Source organism: Lagenorhynchus albirostris, chromosome X (genome assembly GCF_949774975.1).
Source record: "Lagenorhynchus albirostris chromosome X, mLagAlb1.1, whole genome shotgun sequence".
Taxonomy (NCBI): domain Eukaryota; kingdom Metazoa; phylum Chordata; class Mammalia; order Artiodactyla; family Delphinidae; genus Lagenorhynchus; species Lagenorhynchus albirostris.
Genome location: NC_083116.1, coordinates 90,625,810 through 90,646,568, shown reverse-complemented (window position 1 = coordinate 90,646,568; position 20,759 = coordinate 90,625,810). Strand labels below are relative to the sequence as shown.

Genomic DNA, 20,759 nt, shown 5'->3' with positions numbered 1-20,759 from the left:
TTTAGGTGACTGAATTTGGCCCCCTGGCTGTGGTTTACCAATTCCTGAGCTAGACAGTTATCACAACTAGTGTTTATTGACTAATCCATTTTCTCCTTGTTCATTTGAATTGCAACCTTTGCCTGATTCTAAATTTCCATATGTGTGTTTGTGTACTATGAACTCTGATTTTACCGGATCTGTCCATTTGTGTTTCAATTGCTCCACCTTTATAATATGTTTTAATATTTGGTGGGGTTCCTCTCTCCATCATTAGTCTTTTTTTAAACAGAATTTTCCTGACTCTTCTCTAAGTTGTTTCTTGTCCTTTGCTGTTATAAACAGTGTTGCATTGAGAGTACTGTTTCTGTATATGTGCAAGTGTATCAGTACATTAAATTCCCAGAAGGAGAATTGGGGGTCAGAGAGTATATAGATTTTTAGTTTTGCCAGCTATTGACAAATTCTCCTCCATGAGGATCGTTCCATTTTCACTCCTACTACCAATATGAGAGTGCCTATTTCCCATACAGCCTTGCCAACAGTTTGTTGTCAAACATTTGGACTTCTGCAGATTTGTTGAGTTAAAAACATTCGATCACAGATCTTCCTTACAGAAGAATTCCAAATAATATATGTAGATACTCCCCACTCTAAGAAGTAGAGCTTAATTTTCCTCCTCTTGAGTGTGGGTTGATCTTAGTGACTCACTTCTAAAGAATAGAGTGTAAGAGAAAAAGAAACTTTACAGCGGAGAAACCGGGCAGACCCCACCATAACCAGATGATCAAGTTCAGTGTCACCAATGGTAAGTCACATTGATAGCATGCCCCTGAGATCTGATGTGATCAGAAGGGCACCTCTATTGTATTCTTCAAAAAACCATAACTGACCAGTATGCTTCAAAATTGTGTCAAGGTCATAAAAAAACAAGGCAAGACTGGGAAACTTTCACAGGCCAGAGGAGACTAAGGGGGCATGATGACTAAATGCAATGTGGTATCTTGGATTAGATCCTGGAACAGAAAGGGGATAGTAGTGGAAAAACTGGTGAAATGCTAATGAAGTCTACAGTTTAGTTAACTTTTTAGTTCTGGCAAATGTACCATGGTTCTCTTCACATTAGAAGAAACTGGGTGAAAAGTATATGAGAATTGTATTATCTTTGAACTTTTCTGTAAATCTAAAATTATCATTTCTTTTTTTTTTTTTTTTTTGTGGTACGCGGGCCTCTCACTGTTGTGGCCTCTCCCATTGCGGAGCACAGGCTCCGGATGCGCAGGCTCAGCGGCCGTGGCTCACGGGCCCAGCCGCTCCACGGCATGTGGGATCTTCCCGGACTGGGGCACGAACCCGTGTCCCCTGCATCTGCAGGCGGACTCTCAACCACTGCGCCACCAGGGAAGCCCAAAATTATCATTTCTTAAAAATAAGTTTGACTTTATCAAATTAGAAACTTTTATACATCAAAGAATGCTATTCAAAAGAATGAAAAGACATCCCACAGAATGGGAGAATGTGTTTGCAAATCATATATCTGATAAGGGATTAACACCCAGGATATATAAAGAACTCCTACAAGAGCAACAGAAAAACCTAATTCAAAAATGGGCAAAAGACTTGAATAGACATTTCTCCAAAGAAGATGTATAATTGGCCAATAAGCACATGAAAAATGCAAAATAACAAGTGTTAATGAGGATGTGGAGAAATTGGAAGCTTTGTGCATTGCTGGTAGGAATGTATAATAGTACAGCTGCTATGGAACACTGTTTGGCAGTTCCTGAAAAAATCAGTTACCATAGGATTCAGCAATTCCACTCCTGGGTGTGTACCCAAAAGAACTGAAAGCAGGGACTCAAACAGATACTTGTACACCAGTGTTCATAGCAGCATTATTCACAATATCCAAAACAACCAGTAGGTGGAAACAACCCAGGTGTCCATCAAGAGATGTAGCATATACCATACATACATATATGGCCATAAAAAGAAATGAAATTCTGATGCATTCTACAACCTGAACCTTGAAAACATTCTGCTAAGTGAGATAAGCCAGACACAAAGGGACAAATGTTATATGAGTCCACTTTTATGAGGTACCTAGAATAGGCAAACTCATAGAGACAGAAACTAGGGTAGAGAGTGCCAGGTGGTGTGGGGAATTATTGTTAATTAGAGTACAGAGTTTCTGTTTGGGGTGATGAAAAGGTTCTAGAAATAGATAGTGGTGATGACTGTAGAACATTTTGAGTGTACTTTGTGCCACTGAGTTGTACACTTTAAAATGGTAAAGTCCTTGGGCCTCCCTGGTGGTGCAGTGGTTAAGAATCCGCCTGCCAATGCAGGGGACACGGGTTCGAGCTCTGGTCTGGGAAGATCCCACATGCCGCGGAGCAACTAAGCCTGTGCACCACAACTACTGAGCCTGCGCTCTAGAGCCCACATGCCACATCTACTGAAGCCCACGCACTCTAGAGCCTGCGCTCCGCTACAAGAGAAGCCCGTGCACCGCAATGAAGAGTAGCTCCCACTCACCACAACTAGAGAAAGCCCGCGTGCAGCAATGAAGACCCAACACAGCCAAAAATAGTAAATAAATAAAAATTAAAAAATTTATTTAAAAAAATGGTAAAGTCCTTGTTATATATATTTTATCACAGTAAAAATGATTTAGGAAAAATATACAAAAATAAATTTTAAGTGTTATAAAAATGACCTATCCAGTATAGTTTTAATTTTCATCTTTCATTATGAGTGAGATAGAGCATCTTTTCAAATATAAACCATCTGTACAGTTGACCCTTGAAAAACACAGGTTTGAACTGCATAGGTCCACTGATACACAGATTCTTTTCAATAGTAAATACTACAATGCTACAGGATCCATGGTTGGTTGAATCTGAGCATGTGGAGGAACCACAGATACAGAGGCCTGACTATAAGTTATACTCGGATTTTCAACTGAGCAGAGGGTCGGTGCCCATAACCCCTGCATTGTTCAAAGGTCAACTGTATTATTTTCTGTGAATTCAGTTCCCTTTTTCTTTATCCCTTATCTTTTCCCTGTTTATTGTTTGTCTTGACTTGGCTTGTGATGGTTTTTGTTTTTTCCAAGCAGAAATGTTTTATTTTTATGTAGTCAGATTTAATAGTCTTTTCTTCTGTGGCTTCTGGATTTGGGTCATAGTTTACCCCATTTCAAGATTATCAAAAAACTATCTCGTGTTTTATTCTTCTTTTCCTCTATGGTTTCATTTCTTCCATTTAAATCTTTGACCCATTTCAAATGTATCCTGGCTTATATGTGTGAAGTACAGTCATAAGATCTTGCACATGTCTAGGTATTTAACCTTTTTGATGCAGTGATCCTTGGGATCTTCCTATTTCTAAACAGTGGCTCTCTGAATACAAGCACAATATTTATTTCTGTGTATTAATTTTGAACCCAGCATCTTTACTGATTTATCTTATTATTTATAATCAGTTCTCAGTTGATTCTCTTAGGCTTAGGTAGATACATCCTCATATCATCTACAAGTAATGGTAATTTTACCTTTTCCTTTCCAGCTCTTAATCTTTTTTTTCCTTTGTTTAATTGTTTAATAGCGAGTATCTTAGAATAATGTTAATAATGGTGTGGATAATGGATATTCTAGTATCATTTCTGACCATGATTGGGATCCTGCTAGTAGTAGTCTATGGTGATGTCCATTTTTGTCTTGTTTTAAGTAGATATGTATTGGTTGCTTTTAGAATACTTTTAGAGGGAGTTTCCTGGTGGTCCAGTGGTTCCTCAGTGCTCTTTAGAGTCATTATTTTATCAAAGAATAATTATTGGGCACCTGCTGAGTATTAGGCACTAAGCTAAGCTTTGGGGAATAGGGCAGTGAACCGAACAGGTGGTTCCCTCATCTCCCAAAACTCAGTCTAGTAATTTTTTTTTTTTTTGCGGTACGCGGGCCTATCACTGTTGTGGCCTCTCCCGTTGCGGAGCACAGGCTCTGGACGCGCAGGCTCAGCGGCCATGGCTCACGGGCCCAGCCGCTCCGCGGCACGCGGGATCTTCCCAGACCAGGGCACGAACTCGCATCCCCTGCATCAGCAGGCGGACTCTCAAACGCTGTGCCACCAGGGAAGCCAGTCTAGTAATTTTTTAAATCATCAAAGAAATGCACATTAAATCAATGTTGAGATAATTATTTTACAGTTATTGCAGTAGGAGAAATTTTAACAAAACAGCTGCCAGGGGCTTCGCTGGTGGTGCAGTGGTTAAGAATCCGCCTGCCAATGCAGGGGACACGGGTTTGAGCCCTGGTCCAGGAAGATCCCACATGCCGCGGAGCAACTAAGCCCATGTGCCACAAATACTGAGCCTGCGCTCTAGAGCCCACGAGCCACGACTACCGAGCCCATGTTGCTGAAGCCCGCATGCCTAGAGCCTGTGCTCCACAACAAGAGAAGCCACCACAATGAGAAGCCCGCGCACCACAACAAAGAGTAGCCCCTGCTCGCTGCAACCAGAGGAAAGCCCACGCGAAATACATACATACATACATACATACATACATACATACAATGAGAAGCCCACGTACCGCAACGAAGAGTAGCCTCCTCTCACCGCAACCAGAGAAAAGCTCACGCGAAATAAATACATACATACACACAATGAGAAGCCTGCATACCTCAACGAAGAGTAGCCTCCGCTCGCCGCAAGCAGAGAAAAGCCCACGCAAAATAAATAAATACATAACTACATACAATGAGAAGCCTGCGTACCGCAACAAAGAGCAGCCTCCGCTCGCCGCAGCCAGAGAAAAGCCCGCACAAAATAAATACATACATATATACATACGTGCAAACAGACAGCTGCCAGTGCTAGCAAGGTGACCGTGGAACAGGGGGGCAGGGTAGCACAGTGCACGATGAGGTGGAAGGAAAGAGGTCAGCAGGGACCTCATCCCGCAGGACCCTGCAGACCTTGTAGGACCTTAGTGAGCATTTCGGTGTTTTGTAAGGAGCAATATGGTTGGGCTTGATTGACTTTGCCTTGTGAAACCCTCACTCACATTTGGGGTATAGAGAGTAAACTAGGGGAGGCCTGGGTGGAGGTGAGGAGACCAGTCGGGGTTCCACATCTAAGGGCCCAGTGAGGGAATGGAGAGGTGGGGAAGGGAAGGAGAGAAGTGGGTTGAATTTGAGGGAGAGGTGGGAGCCAGTTGGCCCCACGGGGTCAGCATGTAGGGATCCCTGTCAGGGGTTGGGGCTGAGGGTCTAGGGAGGAGGGTGGGTGGGGTCACTCTCACCTCTTGCACCTTTCAGAAAGGATTGCCCTCTCTTCCCTCCCCATCCTTCTTTCCCCAGAGGGGGTCGTGGAGACAGGACTGGCCGTTACGGAGCCGCCGATCGTTCACAGGATGATGGTGGGGAGAACCGCAGCCGGGATCACGACTACCGGGACATGGACTACCGCTCATATCCCCGCGAGTATGGCAGCCAGGAGGGCAAGCACGACTATGATGACTCGTCCGAAGAGCAGAGTGCAGAGGTGAGGGCAGGGGAGGGCCAGCTCCTGCAGGGCCTCTGTCTGGCTGTAGCACCGTGTGCAGGTAGCTCTCAGCTCCCATGCCTTCAGACTGTGCTCGGTGGCTTTGCCTCACCTGGAGGGTCTGTCCCCACTCCCCTCTCTGAGGGCTCCTCTCCCAAGTTGGGTCTCCCTAACTTCCACGTGCTTGGCTCTATACTTCTGAGGGCCCCTGGCCACCACCTGTCTCCCTCCTTCCCTGTTGTTCAGGGTTCACTGCAAGCCCTATACTGCCTGCTCCCAGCCAATTTGGGGACCCGGCATCTAGGGTTGGGAGGGCACTTGGATATCACTTGGATATCACCAAGCAAAGCAGCTCTGGGGGGCTGACCGTGGGCATTCCCAGTGGTGGCAGAGCCTCTAGACAGAAGGGGAAGTCCCCTCAGGCCTCTACTTTGAGCTCAGAAGCTAGCCATTTCCATGTTGTATAGTTAGCCCTGGCCTGAGTGGGGAGGCATGATGTTCACCATCAGGGAGCCCCCATCTGACGGGAAGCAGCAGCCTTGCCTTACGGGAACCCCAAGTTGAGGGGGCGTCAGGGCCCTGGTCCACACAAGCAGACAGCTCTCCTTTCCAGTGGGAAGCAGAGTGTGGGCTGCCGGCCACCCTCTGGGGGGTCCAATGGAAAGACCCCTGTGGTGGGCAACCAAGCTTCCTCGATGGCAGCTGTGAGCTGTGCCTGGATGTCTCCAGGGCACTGGCTGGGCCCTGGGTGGACCAGGAAGAGTGGAGTGCTGAGTTATCTGGCCTCCGTGAGGGCAGGAGGGGTGTGGACCCAGGCCTGGCTTGCTTAGTCCTGAAAGGATGGTTTGGGCAACGCCCAGGAATCCAGTGACCACACCCTGTTAGGAGAGAGCCTGGTGGTGATGGAGGACTGGCCAGGCAGAGGATCAGGGACCGGAAGGCAGCACTGTAGCCCTCGCACCTTTGCCAGGCCCTGCTGGCTGGCTCTGGCTGAGGTCTTAAGCTATTCCGAAACCCACGACTTGGTGGCAGGGCCCAGGCTGGGAATCTTAAGCGAGGTGTGGCCTTCCATGGCACAGGGAAAAATTGTGCACATGCTAGCTGAGCTGGCGAGGGAGGAGGGGGGAGAAACAGAGCAGGGTTTAGTGTGCCAACCCCAAATGGTCTCTTCCCAAGGAGGTTTTAAATGGTGTCTGGTCACCTGTCTGTGGGAGTTCCTCTCCCACACCAATACTGCCACCGGCCTCTCCCCACTCCCCACCAAAGCAGCCCCCAAAAGCATCCTGGGGAGAATCTCCAACCCCAGAAGGGTTGCAGTCCAGGGCCTGCCCACATTGCCTGCCCCAAGCCTTTAGCCGGAGCCCGCCCACCCCTGGCTTTCAGAGCCTGCCTGCCTCGGAGAGCCAGCGGCCAGCTCCTAGGCCCACCCCAGACTGACTGCCCGTCTGGTGTCTCTCGTCTCATTCTGTTGGCCAGGATTCCTACGAGGCCTCCCCGGGCTCCGAGACTCAGCGTAGGCGGCGGCGGCGGCACAGGCACAGCCCCACCGGCCCACCAGGCTTCCCCCGAGACGGCGACTATCGGGACCAGGACTATCGGACCGAGCAAGGGGAGGAGGAGGAGGAGGAGGAGGAGGAGGAGGAGGAGGAGAAGGCCAGTAACATCGTCATGCTGAGGATGCTGCCACAGGCAGCCACTGAGGATGACGTACGTGCCCCCCGTGTCCCTGGGCAGGTGGCAGAGCAGGAGGCCAGGCTGGGTCTCCTCCAGGGCCCTCAGCTTCTCCCTTACCCCCAACCTCAGCACTTTTCATGCCTTATCCCCACTAGCTTCTGTCCGCCAGCACTGATCCGTCCCCCATAGGCCTTGTTGTCTCCTAGTCTGGAAGGGAGGAGCGTTGGATAGGCTGACTTGGCCCAGGGGCTGTGGTGGTGGGTGGGGGAGGGAACAGAGCATTCCTTCTGCACATTCCACTGGCCATCCATCCATTCTGCAAATGTCCATCAAAGGCCAGATGCTCACCAGTCCCAGTGCCAGATATTTCTGGTGACAGAGATGTTGTGGAGACCCTGCAGCCTGGGCGGTGGGGTGGTTCCCCGTGGGATTTTCTGAGGTTTTATTCTCATTCCCCGCCCTCCACCCTCTTTTGCCAGCAGCATCAGATCTCCTCACTGGCACGACCACAGAGCCTTGGGTTCTCCTTTGACTTCATTGCTGCTGCAGCCTTCCCACCCTGTTTTCCTGTGTGACGTTCCCTCCGATCCTCCTCCCTTCTCGTGCAGACCTCTCCTAGAGAGCAGGAAAACCCCAAGTGGGCCACTAGAACAGCCTCCTCACTAGCCTCCCCAGTTCTCCGCCTCCTCCCCACTGCCCGTGAATTCTCTGCTCATCTCTCCTCTGAAACCTGCTGGCTGCCTATGTTGTCGCAGAGAAAACCCCACCTGTGTGCTTGAGAGCTTTCAGGTCTGGCCCACCTGCACTGTTCAGGGTCAGACGGTAACTGAGTGCTGACATCTGTGGAGGATTTATCACAGGGTGGGCCACATGTCAGGTCTGATTTAATCTGCACAGCCACCCTGTAGGGAAGGTACTCTTTGTATTTTCATTCTACGGATGAGGAAGCCAGGCCCCCAGCAGTGAAGCAGTTTGCCTCAGGTCCCACAGCCGGTGAGTGGCACAGCAGAGTTGGGGTCTGAACCTGGACAGCTGAACCCCAGAGTCCACATTCTAGCTGTTTCCTGAGCTCTCCCTGAGTGTTAGCAGTTCTGATCTGCTCCTCTGTGTCTTTCTTTTTCATCCTTGTATGTGTATGTTTAATTTCCCTTTTGTTGTTGAACCTGATGAGGAAACAGGCCCAGAGGCATTAAGGCTGCTGCCCAAGAATGCCCAGCACAGGCTCCCAATCGCTTGCGAGAGGCACCACTGGCCTAGAGACTCTGCCTCGCCTGGTCCAAATCCCAAATTGCATCTGCAGCTTCCCTCTGGCTTAGGTCATCCAGGAAGCTTTCCAAATCCCACGGCCATGCCTTTTGGTTTCCACCCCAAGTTACTGCTCCATTTATGGTCTAGCACACATGTTTGGGGTTTGCTCAGTCCCCAGTCCTTCCCAGTTTCGTACTTTTTGTCATGGGTCTCTCTTGATGCAAGCCGGAGGGCAGTCCCTTTGCAAAGGGCCAGAATTGCTTGCCAGCTTTCCTTGCTCTGTGGCTGCACCAAGCCTGTTGTCAGACCACCCCTGCCCACCATTCTTGAGCTGCTGGCTCGCTTGCTCTCTTGCTGTTCTCCATCCCTGAGGGTCGTTATGCTGCCATGCTTCACCTTGCACCATGCCCCTTTTTTCATTTGACTCACTCTGCAAGTCTGGGGCTGAAAGCTGAGACTGGGTACTGGTGTGGGGCTGGGGCTGTGGTCACTTGGGGGAAAGCCCTGAGAGAGGGAGAGGAGACAGTGTGTGCACATCCCCTATGACCCTCTGGGGTCCTGGAGGCCTCCAGCCAGCCTCAGGTACCCAGTAGCCCCCTCGTGCTGAGCTTGCTCCAATCCGTATCGCCCCGTACAGATCCGTGGCCAGCTGCAGTCCCACGGCGTCCAAGCACGGGAGGTCCGGCTGATGCGGAACAAATCCTCAGGTGAGCTTTTGTTCTAGTACCTTCCTCTTCCACTGGCCAGCCTCAGCCTCCGAGTCTCCCTCCTGCCTCTGCCTTTTCCCTCACCCTCCCTACCCTGCCTTCCTGCCACAGCTGGGAATGGGCAGCTTGGGGGTACCCTCTTCTTCTCTCCCCCTCATCCCACTCTCCTCACAGCTCCGGCCAGTAGCCTCTTGTGCGAGGCTGTCAGGGAGGGGGTGCAGCTCTGAGATGAGCTGAGTGCTCCCCGGGGGCAGGGCCAGGGCCAGGCTCCGGGGAACCTCCTCTTTGGGACTCTGAGTATCTGAGATGGTCACCCCGTCCCCCCAGTAGCCTCCCTTCCCTCCCCTTTCTTCTCCTTCCCCTGCCCCTTGCTCTCCCCCACATTTTTCTGGTAACAGCCTCTGACCAGAAAGAGGTCTGACACGGCCCCACCCATGTGTCCCAAGAGGGGAGGCAGGGGATGGCTCTTGTCCAAGGGTGCATCCCAAGGAGCAGCCAGGATCGCTGGCCTCGCTTGTTCCCTCCCTCCCTCTTGCAGGCTGCTTGGAGCTGGCCTGAGGTTAGTAGGGTGGTGGGGGGTTGTCTCTGCAGGACCTCTGGCCCAGGCTCCCCAGGGCAGGCACAGTGGGGCCTCGTTCTGCCTGGGCTTCTCTCTGCATCTCTCAGTCTCTCTCCGCCCCATGCCTCCATCTCTCCATCTCTCTCTCTCTCCATCTCTCTCTCTCTCTCTCTCTCTCTCTCTCTCTCTCTCTCTCTCTCTCTCTCTCTCTCTCTCTCTCTCTGTCTCTCTCTCTCTCTGTCTCTCTCTCTGTCTCTCTCTCTCTCTCTGTCTCTGTCTCTGTCTCTGTCTCTCTTTAATTATACCATTCCATCCTCCTGTGCATCCTAATGGTTATTCTTTCGGAGATCAAGCATGCCCCTCAAGTCCCGCCGTGTCTAAGCCCTCCCTGTGTGTGCACCTCCAAAGAAGGAGCTACTTTCCCCTGGTATCAAGCCCTGGATCCTTTTCCCAGCCCTGGCCAGGCCTGGAGTCTCTCTTCATAGCATGTAGGTCTTGCTCTGCTGTACCCCAGCCAAGCTGACAGGATTCTGGTCTCCCTGAGGCGCTGTCCCAGGTGCAGCCCTCTCTGTGGCCCTGGGCGCTTCTCCCAGGCACCTGCTGATTCCTTAAGATCTACCTGGACGATCCTGGCCCCCATTCTCCTGCTGTCTTGGAGGACTTGGACTGTAGGTGGCTGTAATCTTCCCAGCATGGCCCTGAGGTGGCTCCCTGGTGAGGCCAACCTTCCCTGGACTGTGGTGAGGCTGAGGTGACCTTGTGTCCCTAACTCCCTCTGGTTCCTGTTGGGCCTAGAGCCTTCCCAGCCTCCCCGAGCAGCCTGGCCCAGCTTCTCTTTTGCTCCTTTGATTAAACACCTGTTACAGGACCCCTCCTGGGCTGCCCTGGCCTTGTGCTGGGCCCCACCATTTGGTTATTTATTCTGGCCCATGTGAAGCCAGCTGCCTGCCCATCTGTCCTCCTTCCTTCTCTGGAGACGTCTCCTTGTACCCTTTCCCTCCCAGCTCCTTCTCTCCATCTCTATCACCCCAGGCTGTCCGGGCAGGTGTGCCTGAGCCCCATCTCTCTGTCTTTCTTCCCAGCTGGCGTGTGTGTATCCCCTGCCCCCAACCCCTCTCCAGCTCTGTTTTCTTCCCTCCCGCTTCCCTCTTTCCTGCCCCTCCCGACCATCTACCTTGCCTCCCACACCCTGGTCTTTCTTTGCTTCTCTCTCTCCCTTTCTTCCTTTTTCCTCTCCCCACTTCCCTCTCTGCCCCCCAGTCCTCTCCCCTCGGGTCCCGCCCCCGGGAACGCCGTGTGTCCAAAGCTGTTGACTAACCCACTGCGTCTGTATCTGAATGCTGTCTCCAGGTCAGAGCCGGGGCTTCGCCTTCGTCGAGTTTAGTCACTTGCAGGACGCTACACGATGGATGGAAGCCAATCAGGTTGCTTTGCCGCACTTGAACCCCCCCCCCAAACAAATACTACTTTGTAATCGAGCGCTCCCCATCGCCTGATTCTTACGGACACAGTTCCCTGCCCTGTGGCCCTGTGTCCCATCCCCCCACCCCCTCTCTCCCCCTTCCTGACCCTCACTATCTCCTCTTCCCATCTCTCGCTACCCACTGGGCTTCCCATCAGGAACCCACACTCACCACTGGCCCTTCCCACTGGCCAGGCACTAGCTCTGCCTCTCTTCCTCTCCTGGCTGAGCTTTCAGAGAAAGGGCTGCCTTGGGGGTGGGGTGGGGGTGGGGTTCTTCCACCTAAGTTCCCACTCCCCGGGGGACCGCCCTGCTCTGGGGTCAGGCAGAGCCAGGACTCTGTTCCACTCTTGGGCACCGCTGGAAGTCCAGCCATTGGGGAACTTAGCTGTTGGCACACTAACTAGCAAGTCCTGTTTTGCCAGCTCTGTCCCTGCATGTGAGTTTGGTCCTTTGATTTCCATGGGACAGGCCAGCACTGCTCTGTTGATCGAAAGTACCAGTCAGGAGTGATGGTTTCATTCACCAGGACTCACTTCGGTCACCCCACCCCTCCCACTGCACCTGGCCCCCACAGGAGTCACCACTTGCCCCACTCCGCTAGGGACAGGCCTGCCCTCTCAGCGAGGAGCCGTGCTGTCCAGAAGGGAGGGGAGCCTGCTCCCCCAGCCTGGCATGGGCTCCCAATCCAGCAGCTTTGGGACCTTCAGAGACCCAAAGCTTCTGCTCGCACACCCAGAGCCCAGCTCACTGGTGTGGGGCACTGAAGGAAAGCCTCAGGGGAGGAAGGGGCGATGTGGTGGAAGGGAGGCTCAGCAGGGGCGGCCCTGGGGCCATCTCTGCCGGTCCACAGGCTAGTGCCATGGGCCCAGGACCCAGCCAGCCACGGGAAGACAGCCTCACAGCAGGACCGTCCATCTTTTAAATATGGCTCTTTCTTTTTCCCCTTCTCCAGCACTAGTGCGCGTGCGCTCTCTCTTTCTCTCTTTCTCTCCCCTCCTCTCCCTCCCCTCCCCTCCCCGTCCCCCCTCATCCCAAGTGTAGCCTGTGTAGTGCTGGCCCTGGGTGTGGCCTGGCAGTGTCAGGGCCGAGTGGGGGTTTCCCCCGCTGTCCGGCAAGCTTCGGGCAGCCGAGCACTGTGTGCCTGGTGGCGTGTGTTCACGTGTGCGTGCGCGTGCCCGGAAAGGCAGCAAACAGCTGCGCCCGAGGGCTGTGGCGCTTTCCCTCCCTCCTTCCCTTCCTTCTTCCCTCGTCAGTTCTCCGACCTCCCTCCGTTCCCTGTCCCTCATCCATCCAGCTGAAGGGCTCGCTCACTCTCTTCTCCTGTGCTGAGACGGTGCGTGGGGCACTGCTGCCTAGGCCTCACTGTGCTCTGCTTTTCCCCGCAGCACTCCCTCAACATCCTGGGCCAGAAGGTGTCCATGCACTACAGCGACCCCAAGCCCAAGATCAATGAGGACTGGCTGTGTAATAAGGTACAGGGGCGGTGGCAACGTCTCTGTCTCCCCGGGGCCTCTGAGTGGTGTGGGTGTGGAGGACTGGCTCAGCTCAAGCAGCGCTGCTCCTTGCCACCCACCCACCAGTTTGTACTGAGCTTTCACTTGGTGCCAGGCTCTGCCCTCATGCGGCACGATCTTGCCTGAAGCCCCAGTAGACTTGAAACAGATGTTTATGTAAGTGACTAGTGACAGTGGAGGCATAATGTGATCCATAAAATGTGGGCTTCAGAACCAGACTAGCTGAAGTTAGACTCTCCCAAATTTGCCTTGATTTTCGTCAGGGTATTTAACCTCTCTTTGCCTCACTCTCCCCATCTCTATGATGCAAATACCAATGACCCCGCTCCCCAAAGGTAGTTGGGAGGATTGAAATGTGGTGATGAGAGGGTAACACTTGGAACGACACCTGGCCCGCCGTTAACAATGTTCAGTGTCAGCTCTTGTCCTGAAGGAACGTGTAGGGTGTTCTGAGAGCCTGTGTCAGGTGACCCAACCTCTGACAAAGCCATGTCCGCCTGAGACTTAGGGTACAAGCTGTAGCTCTTTGCAGTCATATTCCCTAAGAGGAGGCTGAGGCTCAGAGAGGTGGAACCTTGAGTTGTGCCTTGCTCCTGATCGTGGGCCATGGATGCCACCGTGAGTTCAGATCTCCCCTGGGGCCAGCCTCACAAGCAGCCTTGGGACTCTATAGCCTCACCTCCTGCAGCCGTCTGGCAGCCCTGAGACCTAAGGGGAGACCTGAGAGCTTGCGGAGGCCCTCTCCCCAAGAGGAACTCTGCCCAGTAAGGGGAGTGGTTCCTGCTTATTTCAAAACCAAAAAAGTAATATCAGAAGGCGGGTGTCCAACCTTTCTGGAGAGGTAGGGACAGAGTGACGGGAGGACTCCATCCCTCCTGTATTTTCAGATACTCCTTGAAACTAGGGGATTCTCTTTCTTTTCTCTCCTTTATCCACCACATGCTGTTGCTCTCCAGTCTTGTCACTTCCATCACAGAAATGCCATTCCCACTGCTCAGGCCAGTCCTCACCTCCTCCCCCACACAGTCGCCACAGGCCCCTCTCTGGTGTGCTGGCCTCTTGCCTCTTTCTCCCACTCCCTCACTGGTGACATTCCTCAAAACCACTTCTGACCACGTCCCTCCTCCTCTGCTGAAAACCCCCACAACTCTGAGCTTGAGTGTGACTCCCCTCTGTGATCTAGTGTCACCTTCCCTGTCCAGCCTTTGCTTTTGCCTCTCTCCTTACCCTCCTACACAAAATCTCTTGCTGCCTCCACCAGCAGTCGCTTCCCAGCAAAACCAAACCAAACTCTTGGACCTCCCAGATCAAACAGCCCTGCTGACTATACCCAGCTGAGTGATCTGGGCCTCTAGGCCCGCTCCCCTCCCAGAGCCCCTGGGGGGGACCATTTCCACAGACTCACCTGCTGCCCCTCTGTGCTACATCTGCTCCCCACTGTTAGGCCAGGAGGGCAGAGGCCATATCCTGCACGGAGCCTGGCGCGGGAGCAGTGCTTAGTACGTGACCATGGATCACAGACAGAAATGTGGTGAAAGCTGGGCATCTCCAGAGGCTGCAATATCCCAGGCAGATTTATTTCTCAAGAGCGGCAGGATCCAATCCAGTCCTCGAGATGAAGGAGGGGTGGGAGTCTGGCAAGAGAGGGGCTGCTGGCTTTGAGGGATAGAAATAACGAGGGTTTCTGAATAGGGAAGTACATTTTGGGAAGAGGAACCTACCAAAGGGACTTTGGAGGTGGGGGCATTTCTGGGAGTTGGTACCTCGGAGCAGGCGGCACTTGGTAACAGGGGGGGGAGTTATGGATCCTGAGTTGAGGGGTTGGCACTGAGGACAAATTTGAGACCATGTAAAGGGAAGATTCACGGGACCGAGGAGGACAGCCAGAGCCCCAAAGCCCCCTGCCACCCCTGACCCTGGGACCTTCCCGGGGCATGGCGGGTTCCCTGGGGGATCTCTGGATCCACGTTTGGAGGGTGCAGTGGAAAGCCCCACCCCCTCTGATAGCCTGGCCTGTGCCTCACAGTGTGGCGTCCAGAACTTCAAACGCCGTGAGAAGTGCTTCAAATGTGGTGTGCCCAAGTCAGGTATGGCCCTCCTACCTCCCTCTTTCCCGGGACGTTGCTGGGAAGAGGGAGAAGGGTGAGGGGCCAGTGCTCTGGGAGGAGGGAGACCAGCCTGGGAGCCCCTCCCCCTTCGTCATTGGCCTGTCTTCTGCCGCCCCTGACAGAGGCAGAGCAGAAGCTGCCCCTGGGCGCAAGGTTGGATCAGCAGACACTACCGCTGGGTGGTCGGGAGCTAAGCCAGGGCCTGCTGCCCCTGCCACAGCCCTACCAGGCCCAGGGAGTGCTGGCCTCCCAGGCCCTGTCACAGGGCTCGGAGCCGAGCTCAGAGAACGCCAACGACAGTGAGTCAGTTGTTCCTTCCTTCCTCCCTGCCCTAGGGTGTCTAGGCTGGGCTCTCCAAGGCCAGAGAGATGGTGGTGACCAGGACTTCATCCTCCCAGGGGCCTCTGCCTGGTGGGGGGACACACATGTAATGTAGGGAGAGCAGAGGAAGAGCATTGCCAAACTCGACTTTGGGGGTGTGTTGAGAAGGTTCTCAGCAGGTGGGTGACTGAGCTGGGACTTGGACTGACAAGCAGAGTTTATCTGAGAGGAAGAGGTGAGGGGAAGCAGTGGGCGCAAGGACGCGGAGGCCAGGGGAGAGGGAGCAGAGGGGAGCCACCAGAGGGTAGGACGGGAGCGGAATATCAGTGGTGCTTCCTAATGCTGGGCCCCTTCCTGCAGCCATCATTTTGCGCAACCTGAACCCACACAGCACCATGGATTCCATCCTGGGGGCCCTGGCACCCTACGCAGTGCTGTCCTCCTCCAACGTACGCGTCATCAAGGACAAGCAGACCCAACTGAACCGTGGCTTTGCCTTCATCCAGCTCTCCACCATCGTGGTGAGGGCGGCACAGGGGGGGGCCGGGCAGCCAGGATCCCGGCCCCCGGGGCAGGGAGGAGGGACCCTGACCCTAGCCCCCCACCGCGGCCCCAAGCCTGGAAATGGGGCAATGGAGCCGGGGACCTCCCCGGGCCTGACCCTTCTGCCCCTGCCCCCGCCACCTCCTCCCCCAGGAGGCAGCCCAGCTGCTGCAGATCCTGCAGGCCCTGCACCCGCCGCTCACCATCGACGGCAAGACCATCAACGTTGAGTTTGCCAAGGGTTCTAAGAGGTCAGGGCCCCACCTGTGTCCTTTCCCAGCTTGCCCCCCAGCTTGGGGCCTCCTGTCTCACTCCCAGTCTCTGACATCCTCCCCAGGGACATGGCCTCCAACGAAGGCAGTCGCATCAATGCTGCCTCTGTGGCCAGCACTGCCATTGCCGCGGCCCAGTGGGCCATCTCGCAGGTACTCAGAGACTCCCCTCCACCCCAGCATCCCTGTACCTGGGCCGCCTCCACCCTCCCGCTCCCTCTCTGCAAACAGGAGGGCTGGCTTGCTGTTTTGGCTTCCTGTGGCCCCGAAAACCTCTCACAGTGGTCGCCGGTGGGGGCTATGGGGTCCGCGCTGCAGCTCCCTTCCCAGGCACCTCCTCCCAGGCTTTCCTTTTCAGCGCCGTCGCGGCTGCTTTTCTGTTCTGTTTGGTAGCTGTATATCATCCTGAATTGTTACAACCTTTCTTGGTAAAAGGGAATTTATAAGTGGCTGCAAGAAAATTGGCAGATGACAATAAAGAAGGGGAGGATGGTATCTTCCTTGGTCTGACACCCAACACATATATCACGCAACACATGTACCAGTGTCAGCCCTAGGAACGTTTTGGCACGTGTCTTTGTTCCAGTCTTGTTTTTGTCACCACCCTGCTCTGCTCTGGCCGGGTGGCCCTTGTTTGAGGGCTGCATGCTTTCTGTCAGCAGACACTTGCTTCACTTGTGGGCAGACGTCTCTTAGCTGGTCCCCCTCCCCTCTGTGCCCCCTCCTCTGCTAATGAACCCCTCCCACCTGCCCCTCAGGCCTCCCAGGGTGGGGAGGGTGCCTGGGCCACCCCCGAGGAGCCACCGGTCGACTACAGCTACTACCAACAGGAGGAGGGCTATGGCGGCAGCCAGGGCACAGAGTCCTCTCTCTATGCCCATGGCTACCTCAAGGGCACGAAGGGCCCCGGCATCACTGGAACCAAAGGGGACCCAGCCGGAGCAGGTTAGCCTCAGCATCTCTCCCTTAGCCCATGGTGGGGACTGGCAAGCATAGGGTCCTGGGCCCTGCCGTTCACGTTCTCCTTTTTCCCTGTCCCCCTTTACAGGTCCCGAGGCCTCCCTGGAGCCTGGGGCAGACTCTGTGTCCCTGCAGGCTTTCTCCCGCACCCAGCCTGGTGCCACCCCTGGTGTCTACCAGCAGTCAGCAGCTGAAGCAAGCGGCAGCCAGGGCACTGCTGCCAACAGCCAGGTGAGGAAAATCAAGGGGAGGTCCTGGGGGCCATGGGGGCACTGGTAGACACTGAGCCCTGTTCCCCTGTCTTGCCCCGTGACTAGTCATACACCATCATGTCACCCGCTGTGCTCAAATCTGAGCTCCAGAGCCCCACCCATCCCAGCTCTTCCCTGCCACCAGCCACGAGTCCCTCTGCCCAGGAGTCCTACAGCCAGTACCGTGAGTAACCATGGCCTACGGTGAGGGGTGGAGAATTCCTTAACAAAGCAGAGAGGAGTGCGACCCCCTCTTCTCACTCTCCAGCTGTTCCTGACGTCTCCACCTACCAGTACGACGAGACATCTGGCTACTACTATGACCCCCAGACTGGCCTCTACTACGACCCCAACTCTCAGGTGATAGGGCAGTCTGGGGAGTGGGCAGGGTCTGCAGTCCCCTCCTCGAGGTCTTCCCTCACACCCCTTCTCCCCCACCCCCCCCAGTACTACTACAATGCTCAGAGCCAGCAGTACCTGTACTGGGATGGGGAAAGGCGGACCTATGTTCCTGCCCTGGAGCAGTCAGCTGATGGGCATAAGGAAACGGGAGCGCCCTCGAAGGAGGGCAAAGAGAAGAAGGAAAAGCACAAGACCAAGACGGCCCAACAGGTGAACACTGGGAGTCCAGCAGTCACTGGCTGGCTGTTAGGTGTCTTCTGATGAATGCCATTCTGTCATCTGTTATCCTCCGCTGCCAAGGGAGGGGATGGCGGTGGATGTGCACGTGGGCAGTAGTTGTGCCCAGGAGAGACCAGGCTCCCGGTCCAGCTCTGCTCTTTGCTGCGTGACCTTGAGCCAGGGCCGTCTCCCTACCAGGTACATGGTAGGGCTGCCCACCTCCCTGAGGTGGCCAGTGCCATCCAAGTGTACCCTGTCTGCTTTCCCATCCCCTGGTGGGAACCTTTGTGCTGTTGGTGGCAATGTGGGCTGGTGTGGGCACGCCTGAAGCCAGGCTAGCCCTGCCTGTGGAAACAAATGCGCATGCATGCTCCTTTGGGCCCAGAACCCCACCTAAGGGTGTGTCCGTGTCTGTCTGTGTATATATACCCCAGAGAACTTCTCGCGGGCCCATCAGGGGGTGGGCAGGAAGACAACCATCGCAGTGTTCTGTGGTGGTGGGCAGTTGGAGGGAACCTCAGTGTCTTGTCTGTGGAGGAAGAATATGACAGTCTGGGTGCAACACTTAGAAGCAAGAACTACGTGTTCCTTTGGCAGCCTGGTAAATTCTAAAAATGGTGTTGTGCCTGGGGGTCGGGGTTGGGCAACGACATGGAACGTGGCATAGTATCACACGTGTAAATTAAAATTATACACAGAGCAAGCCATTCTATGCATTTTAGAACGATAAAATGAAAACACACGGCAAACCTAATAGCGTGGGTGCCCATGAGGAGAATGGGGGCACAGCTGGGGAGGGGCTTGCTGAGGAGCACTGATGACAGGACGACAGAGAAATGGGGACTTTCACTTCCGCCTCTCTCACCTTCTGCTTGAGGCTGCAGGGCAGGAAGGGGCGGGCTGCTGCAAGGGCAGAGGTTGGAGTTGGCGACCCCAGCAGTCGGAGGATTCCTAAGAGCCTCACCCCCACCCTCGCCCCTAGATTGCCAAGGACATGGAACGCTGGGCCCGCAGCCTCAACAAGCAAAAAGAAAACTTCAAAAACAGCTTCCAGCCCATCAGTTCCCTACGAGACGATGAAAGGCGGGAGTCGGCCACCGCAGATGCTGGCTACGCCATCCTCGAGAAGAAGGTGTGTGTGGCTGTCCATCCGCGCCCTGCCCCCCAGTCTTGTCATCCCTTTGGTCCTTCCGTGGAATCTCTGAATTTCTGTGTTCCTCCACCCCAGGGAGCACTAGCTGAGAGACAGCACACCAGCATGGACCTCCCAAAACTGGCCAGTGATGACCGCCCAGTGAGTGCCCAGGGCAGAAAGAAGGGCAGGGCTCTGAGCTAGCCAGACCAGACCTCTCACCCTCACCTTTTTCAGAGCCCACCGAGGGGGCTGGTGGCAGCCTACAGCGGGGAGAGTGACAGTGAGGAGGAGCAAGAGCGCGGGGGGCCGGAGCGGGAGGAGAAGCTCACTGACTGGCAGAAGCTGGCCTGTCTGCTCTGCCGGCGCCAGTTCCCCAGCAAGGAGGCGCTCATCCGCCACCAGCAGCTCTCCGGGCTCCACAAGGTGACTGAGGGAGGCTTGGCTGGGAACCCTGTCCTGGCCCGGCCCAGCCGCTTCACTCCTCCTCCTGTCCTCCTTGCAGCAAAACCTTGAGATTCACCGGCGAGCCCACCTGTCAGAAAATGAGCTGGAGGCACTTGAGAAGAACGACATGGAGGTGAGGTGTGACCCACTCCTGGGCTCCATCCCTTGGTCCCTTACCAAGCGCTCCATCCGTGTAGGCAGCTGGCGCTCAGGTTCCTCAGCTAGACACAGCCTGGCTGCCATCAGCCACTTCACGTCCTTTCCCTGCAAGGCTTCTTCCCGATTCCCCCCATGCTGGCTGCTGGCATTCACAGGACCACAGATCTGTTCGCTAGATCTAGCTCCCTTTGGGGGCCCCCCAGCTGTGCCCATGTTTCCTGCAAATAGCGATCAGCTCCTTCATTCTCACGCACACTCTTTCAGCAAATGAAGTACCGGGACCGCGCAGCTGAACGCAGAGAGAAGTATGGCATCCCTGAGCCGCCGGAGCCCAAGAGGAGGAAATATAGCGGCATGTCTGCGGCCTCTGTGTGAGTGCCCGGGGCCAGGTCGGGGGCCTGGGGCCGGCAGGCCAGTCACTCACACTGTGCCACTGTCTCCTGCAGGGACTTTGAGCAGCCCACGCGGGATGGGCTGGGCAGTGACAACATTGGCAGTCGCATGCTCCAGGCTATGGGCTGGAAAGAGGGCAGTGGCCTGGGCCGCAAGAAACAGGGCATTGTGACTCCCATTGAGGTGAGTCTGTGGGGATCCCATCCCCATCCTCCAGTACTCTCTGCTGTAGCCCTAGCCCCCGCCCAACCTGACAGAGTCTGCCTCCCTCACACAGGCCCAGACACGGGTGCGGGGCTCCGGCTTGGGTGCCCGAGGCAGCTCCTATGGGGTCACCTCAACCGAGTCATACAAGGAGACGCTGCACAAGACAATGGTGACCCGCTTCAACGAGGCCCAGTGAGCAGCTGCAAGACCTACTTATACTTATGTTGGGTGTCCAGCCTGGAGCAGGGGAGGATGAAATGTTGGGTGGTCAGAACAGGGGCCCTGCACCTGTTGACTGGCCTAACTCCGCAGCCAGAGAGGCCCTGACCAAGTCAGACTTTTGAGTTGGTGACTTTTATTGGAAAACTGGGCTGGGTTCATGTCTTTCTTTTTGTAATAAAAGCTGAAAAGTCCGCAGCTTGCATGTCTCTTTCTCATGTCCCAGAGTGGTTTGTGGCCCACACAGATACAGGGACATAAACACAGATGGACAAGATCTTGGTCACAGCCCCTCACCATTATCGGGTCCAGCAGGTCATGCTGTACCAGGAAACCAAGCACCACCAGGGCACCATCAGGCTTGAAGACCCTCTGGGTCACAGCCAGGACTAGGAACCCCCCATCCCCTGGCCTTGCCACCCTGCAGCTGCC

At 54.7% G+C, this 20,759-nt stretch overlaps 1 protein-coding gene across 8 annotated transcripts in view; it reads left to right on the top strand.

The window, feature by feature from the left end:
* Window positions 1–20,521, top strand: part of RBM10 (RNA binding motif protein 10) — a 29,388-nt gene extending 8,867 nt beyond the window's left edge. For 2 of the 8 annotated variants that reach the window (XM_060138763.1, XM_060138770.1), the window contains exons 3-24: window positions 5,302–5,527; window positions 7,004–7,234; window positions 9,087–9,156; window positions 11,066–11,139; window positions 12,566–12,652; window positions 14,721–14,781; window positions 14,925–15,101; window positions 15,484–15,644; window positions 15,820–15,917; window positions 16,004–16,091; window positions 16,697–16,883; window positions 16,987–17,129; window positions 17,216–17,333; window positions 17,418–17,509; window positions 17,597–17,761; window positions 18,753–18,902; window positions 18,999–19,064; window positions 19,140–19,328; window positions 19,408–19,482; window positions 19,773–19,879; window positions 19,955–20,084; window positions 20,179–20,521. In XM_060138763.1, the coding sequence (XP_059994746.1) occupies window positions 5,302–5,527; window positions 7,004–7,234; window positions 9,087–9,156; window positions 11,066–11,139; window positions 12,566–12,652; window positions 14,721–14,781; window positions 14,925–15,101; window positions 15,484–15,644; window positions 15,820–15,917; window positions 16,004–16,091; window positions 16,697–16,883; window positions 16,987–17,129; window positions 17,216–17,333; window positions 17,418–17,509; window positions 17,597–17,761; window positions 18,753–18,902; window positions 18,999–19,064; window positions 19,140–19,328; window positions 19,408–19,482; window positions 19,773–19,879; window positions 19,955–20,084; window positions 20,179–20,304 (2,821 nt within the window). In that variant the 3' untranslated portion in view covers window positions 20,305–20,521. The remainder of the gene's footprint in view (window positions 1–5,301; window positions 5,528–7,003; window positions 7,235–9,086; window positions 9,157–11,065; window positions 11,140–12,565; window positions 12,653–14,720; window positions 14,782–14,924; window positions 15,102–15,483; window positions 15,645–15,819; window positions 15,918–16,003; window positions 16,092–16,696; window positions 16,884–16,986; window positions 17,130–17,215; window positions 17,334–17,417; window positions 17,510–17,596; window positions 17,762–18,752; window positions 18,903–18,998; window positions 19,065–19,139; window positions 19,329–19,407; window positions 19,483–19,772; window positions 19,880–19,954; window positions 20,085–20,178) is intronic. The other 6 variants (XM_060138766.1, XM_060138771.1, XM_060138767.1 and 3 more) reach the window with 5 other exon arrangements.
* Window positions 20,522–20,759: the final 238 nt, after the last annotated feature.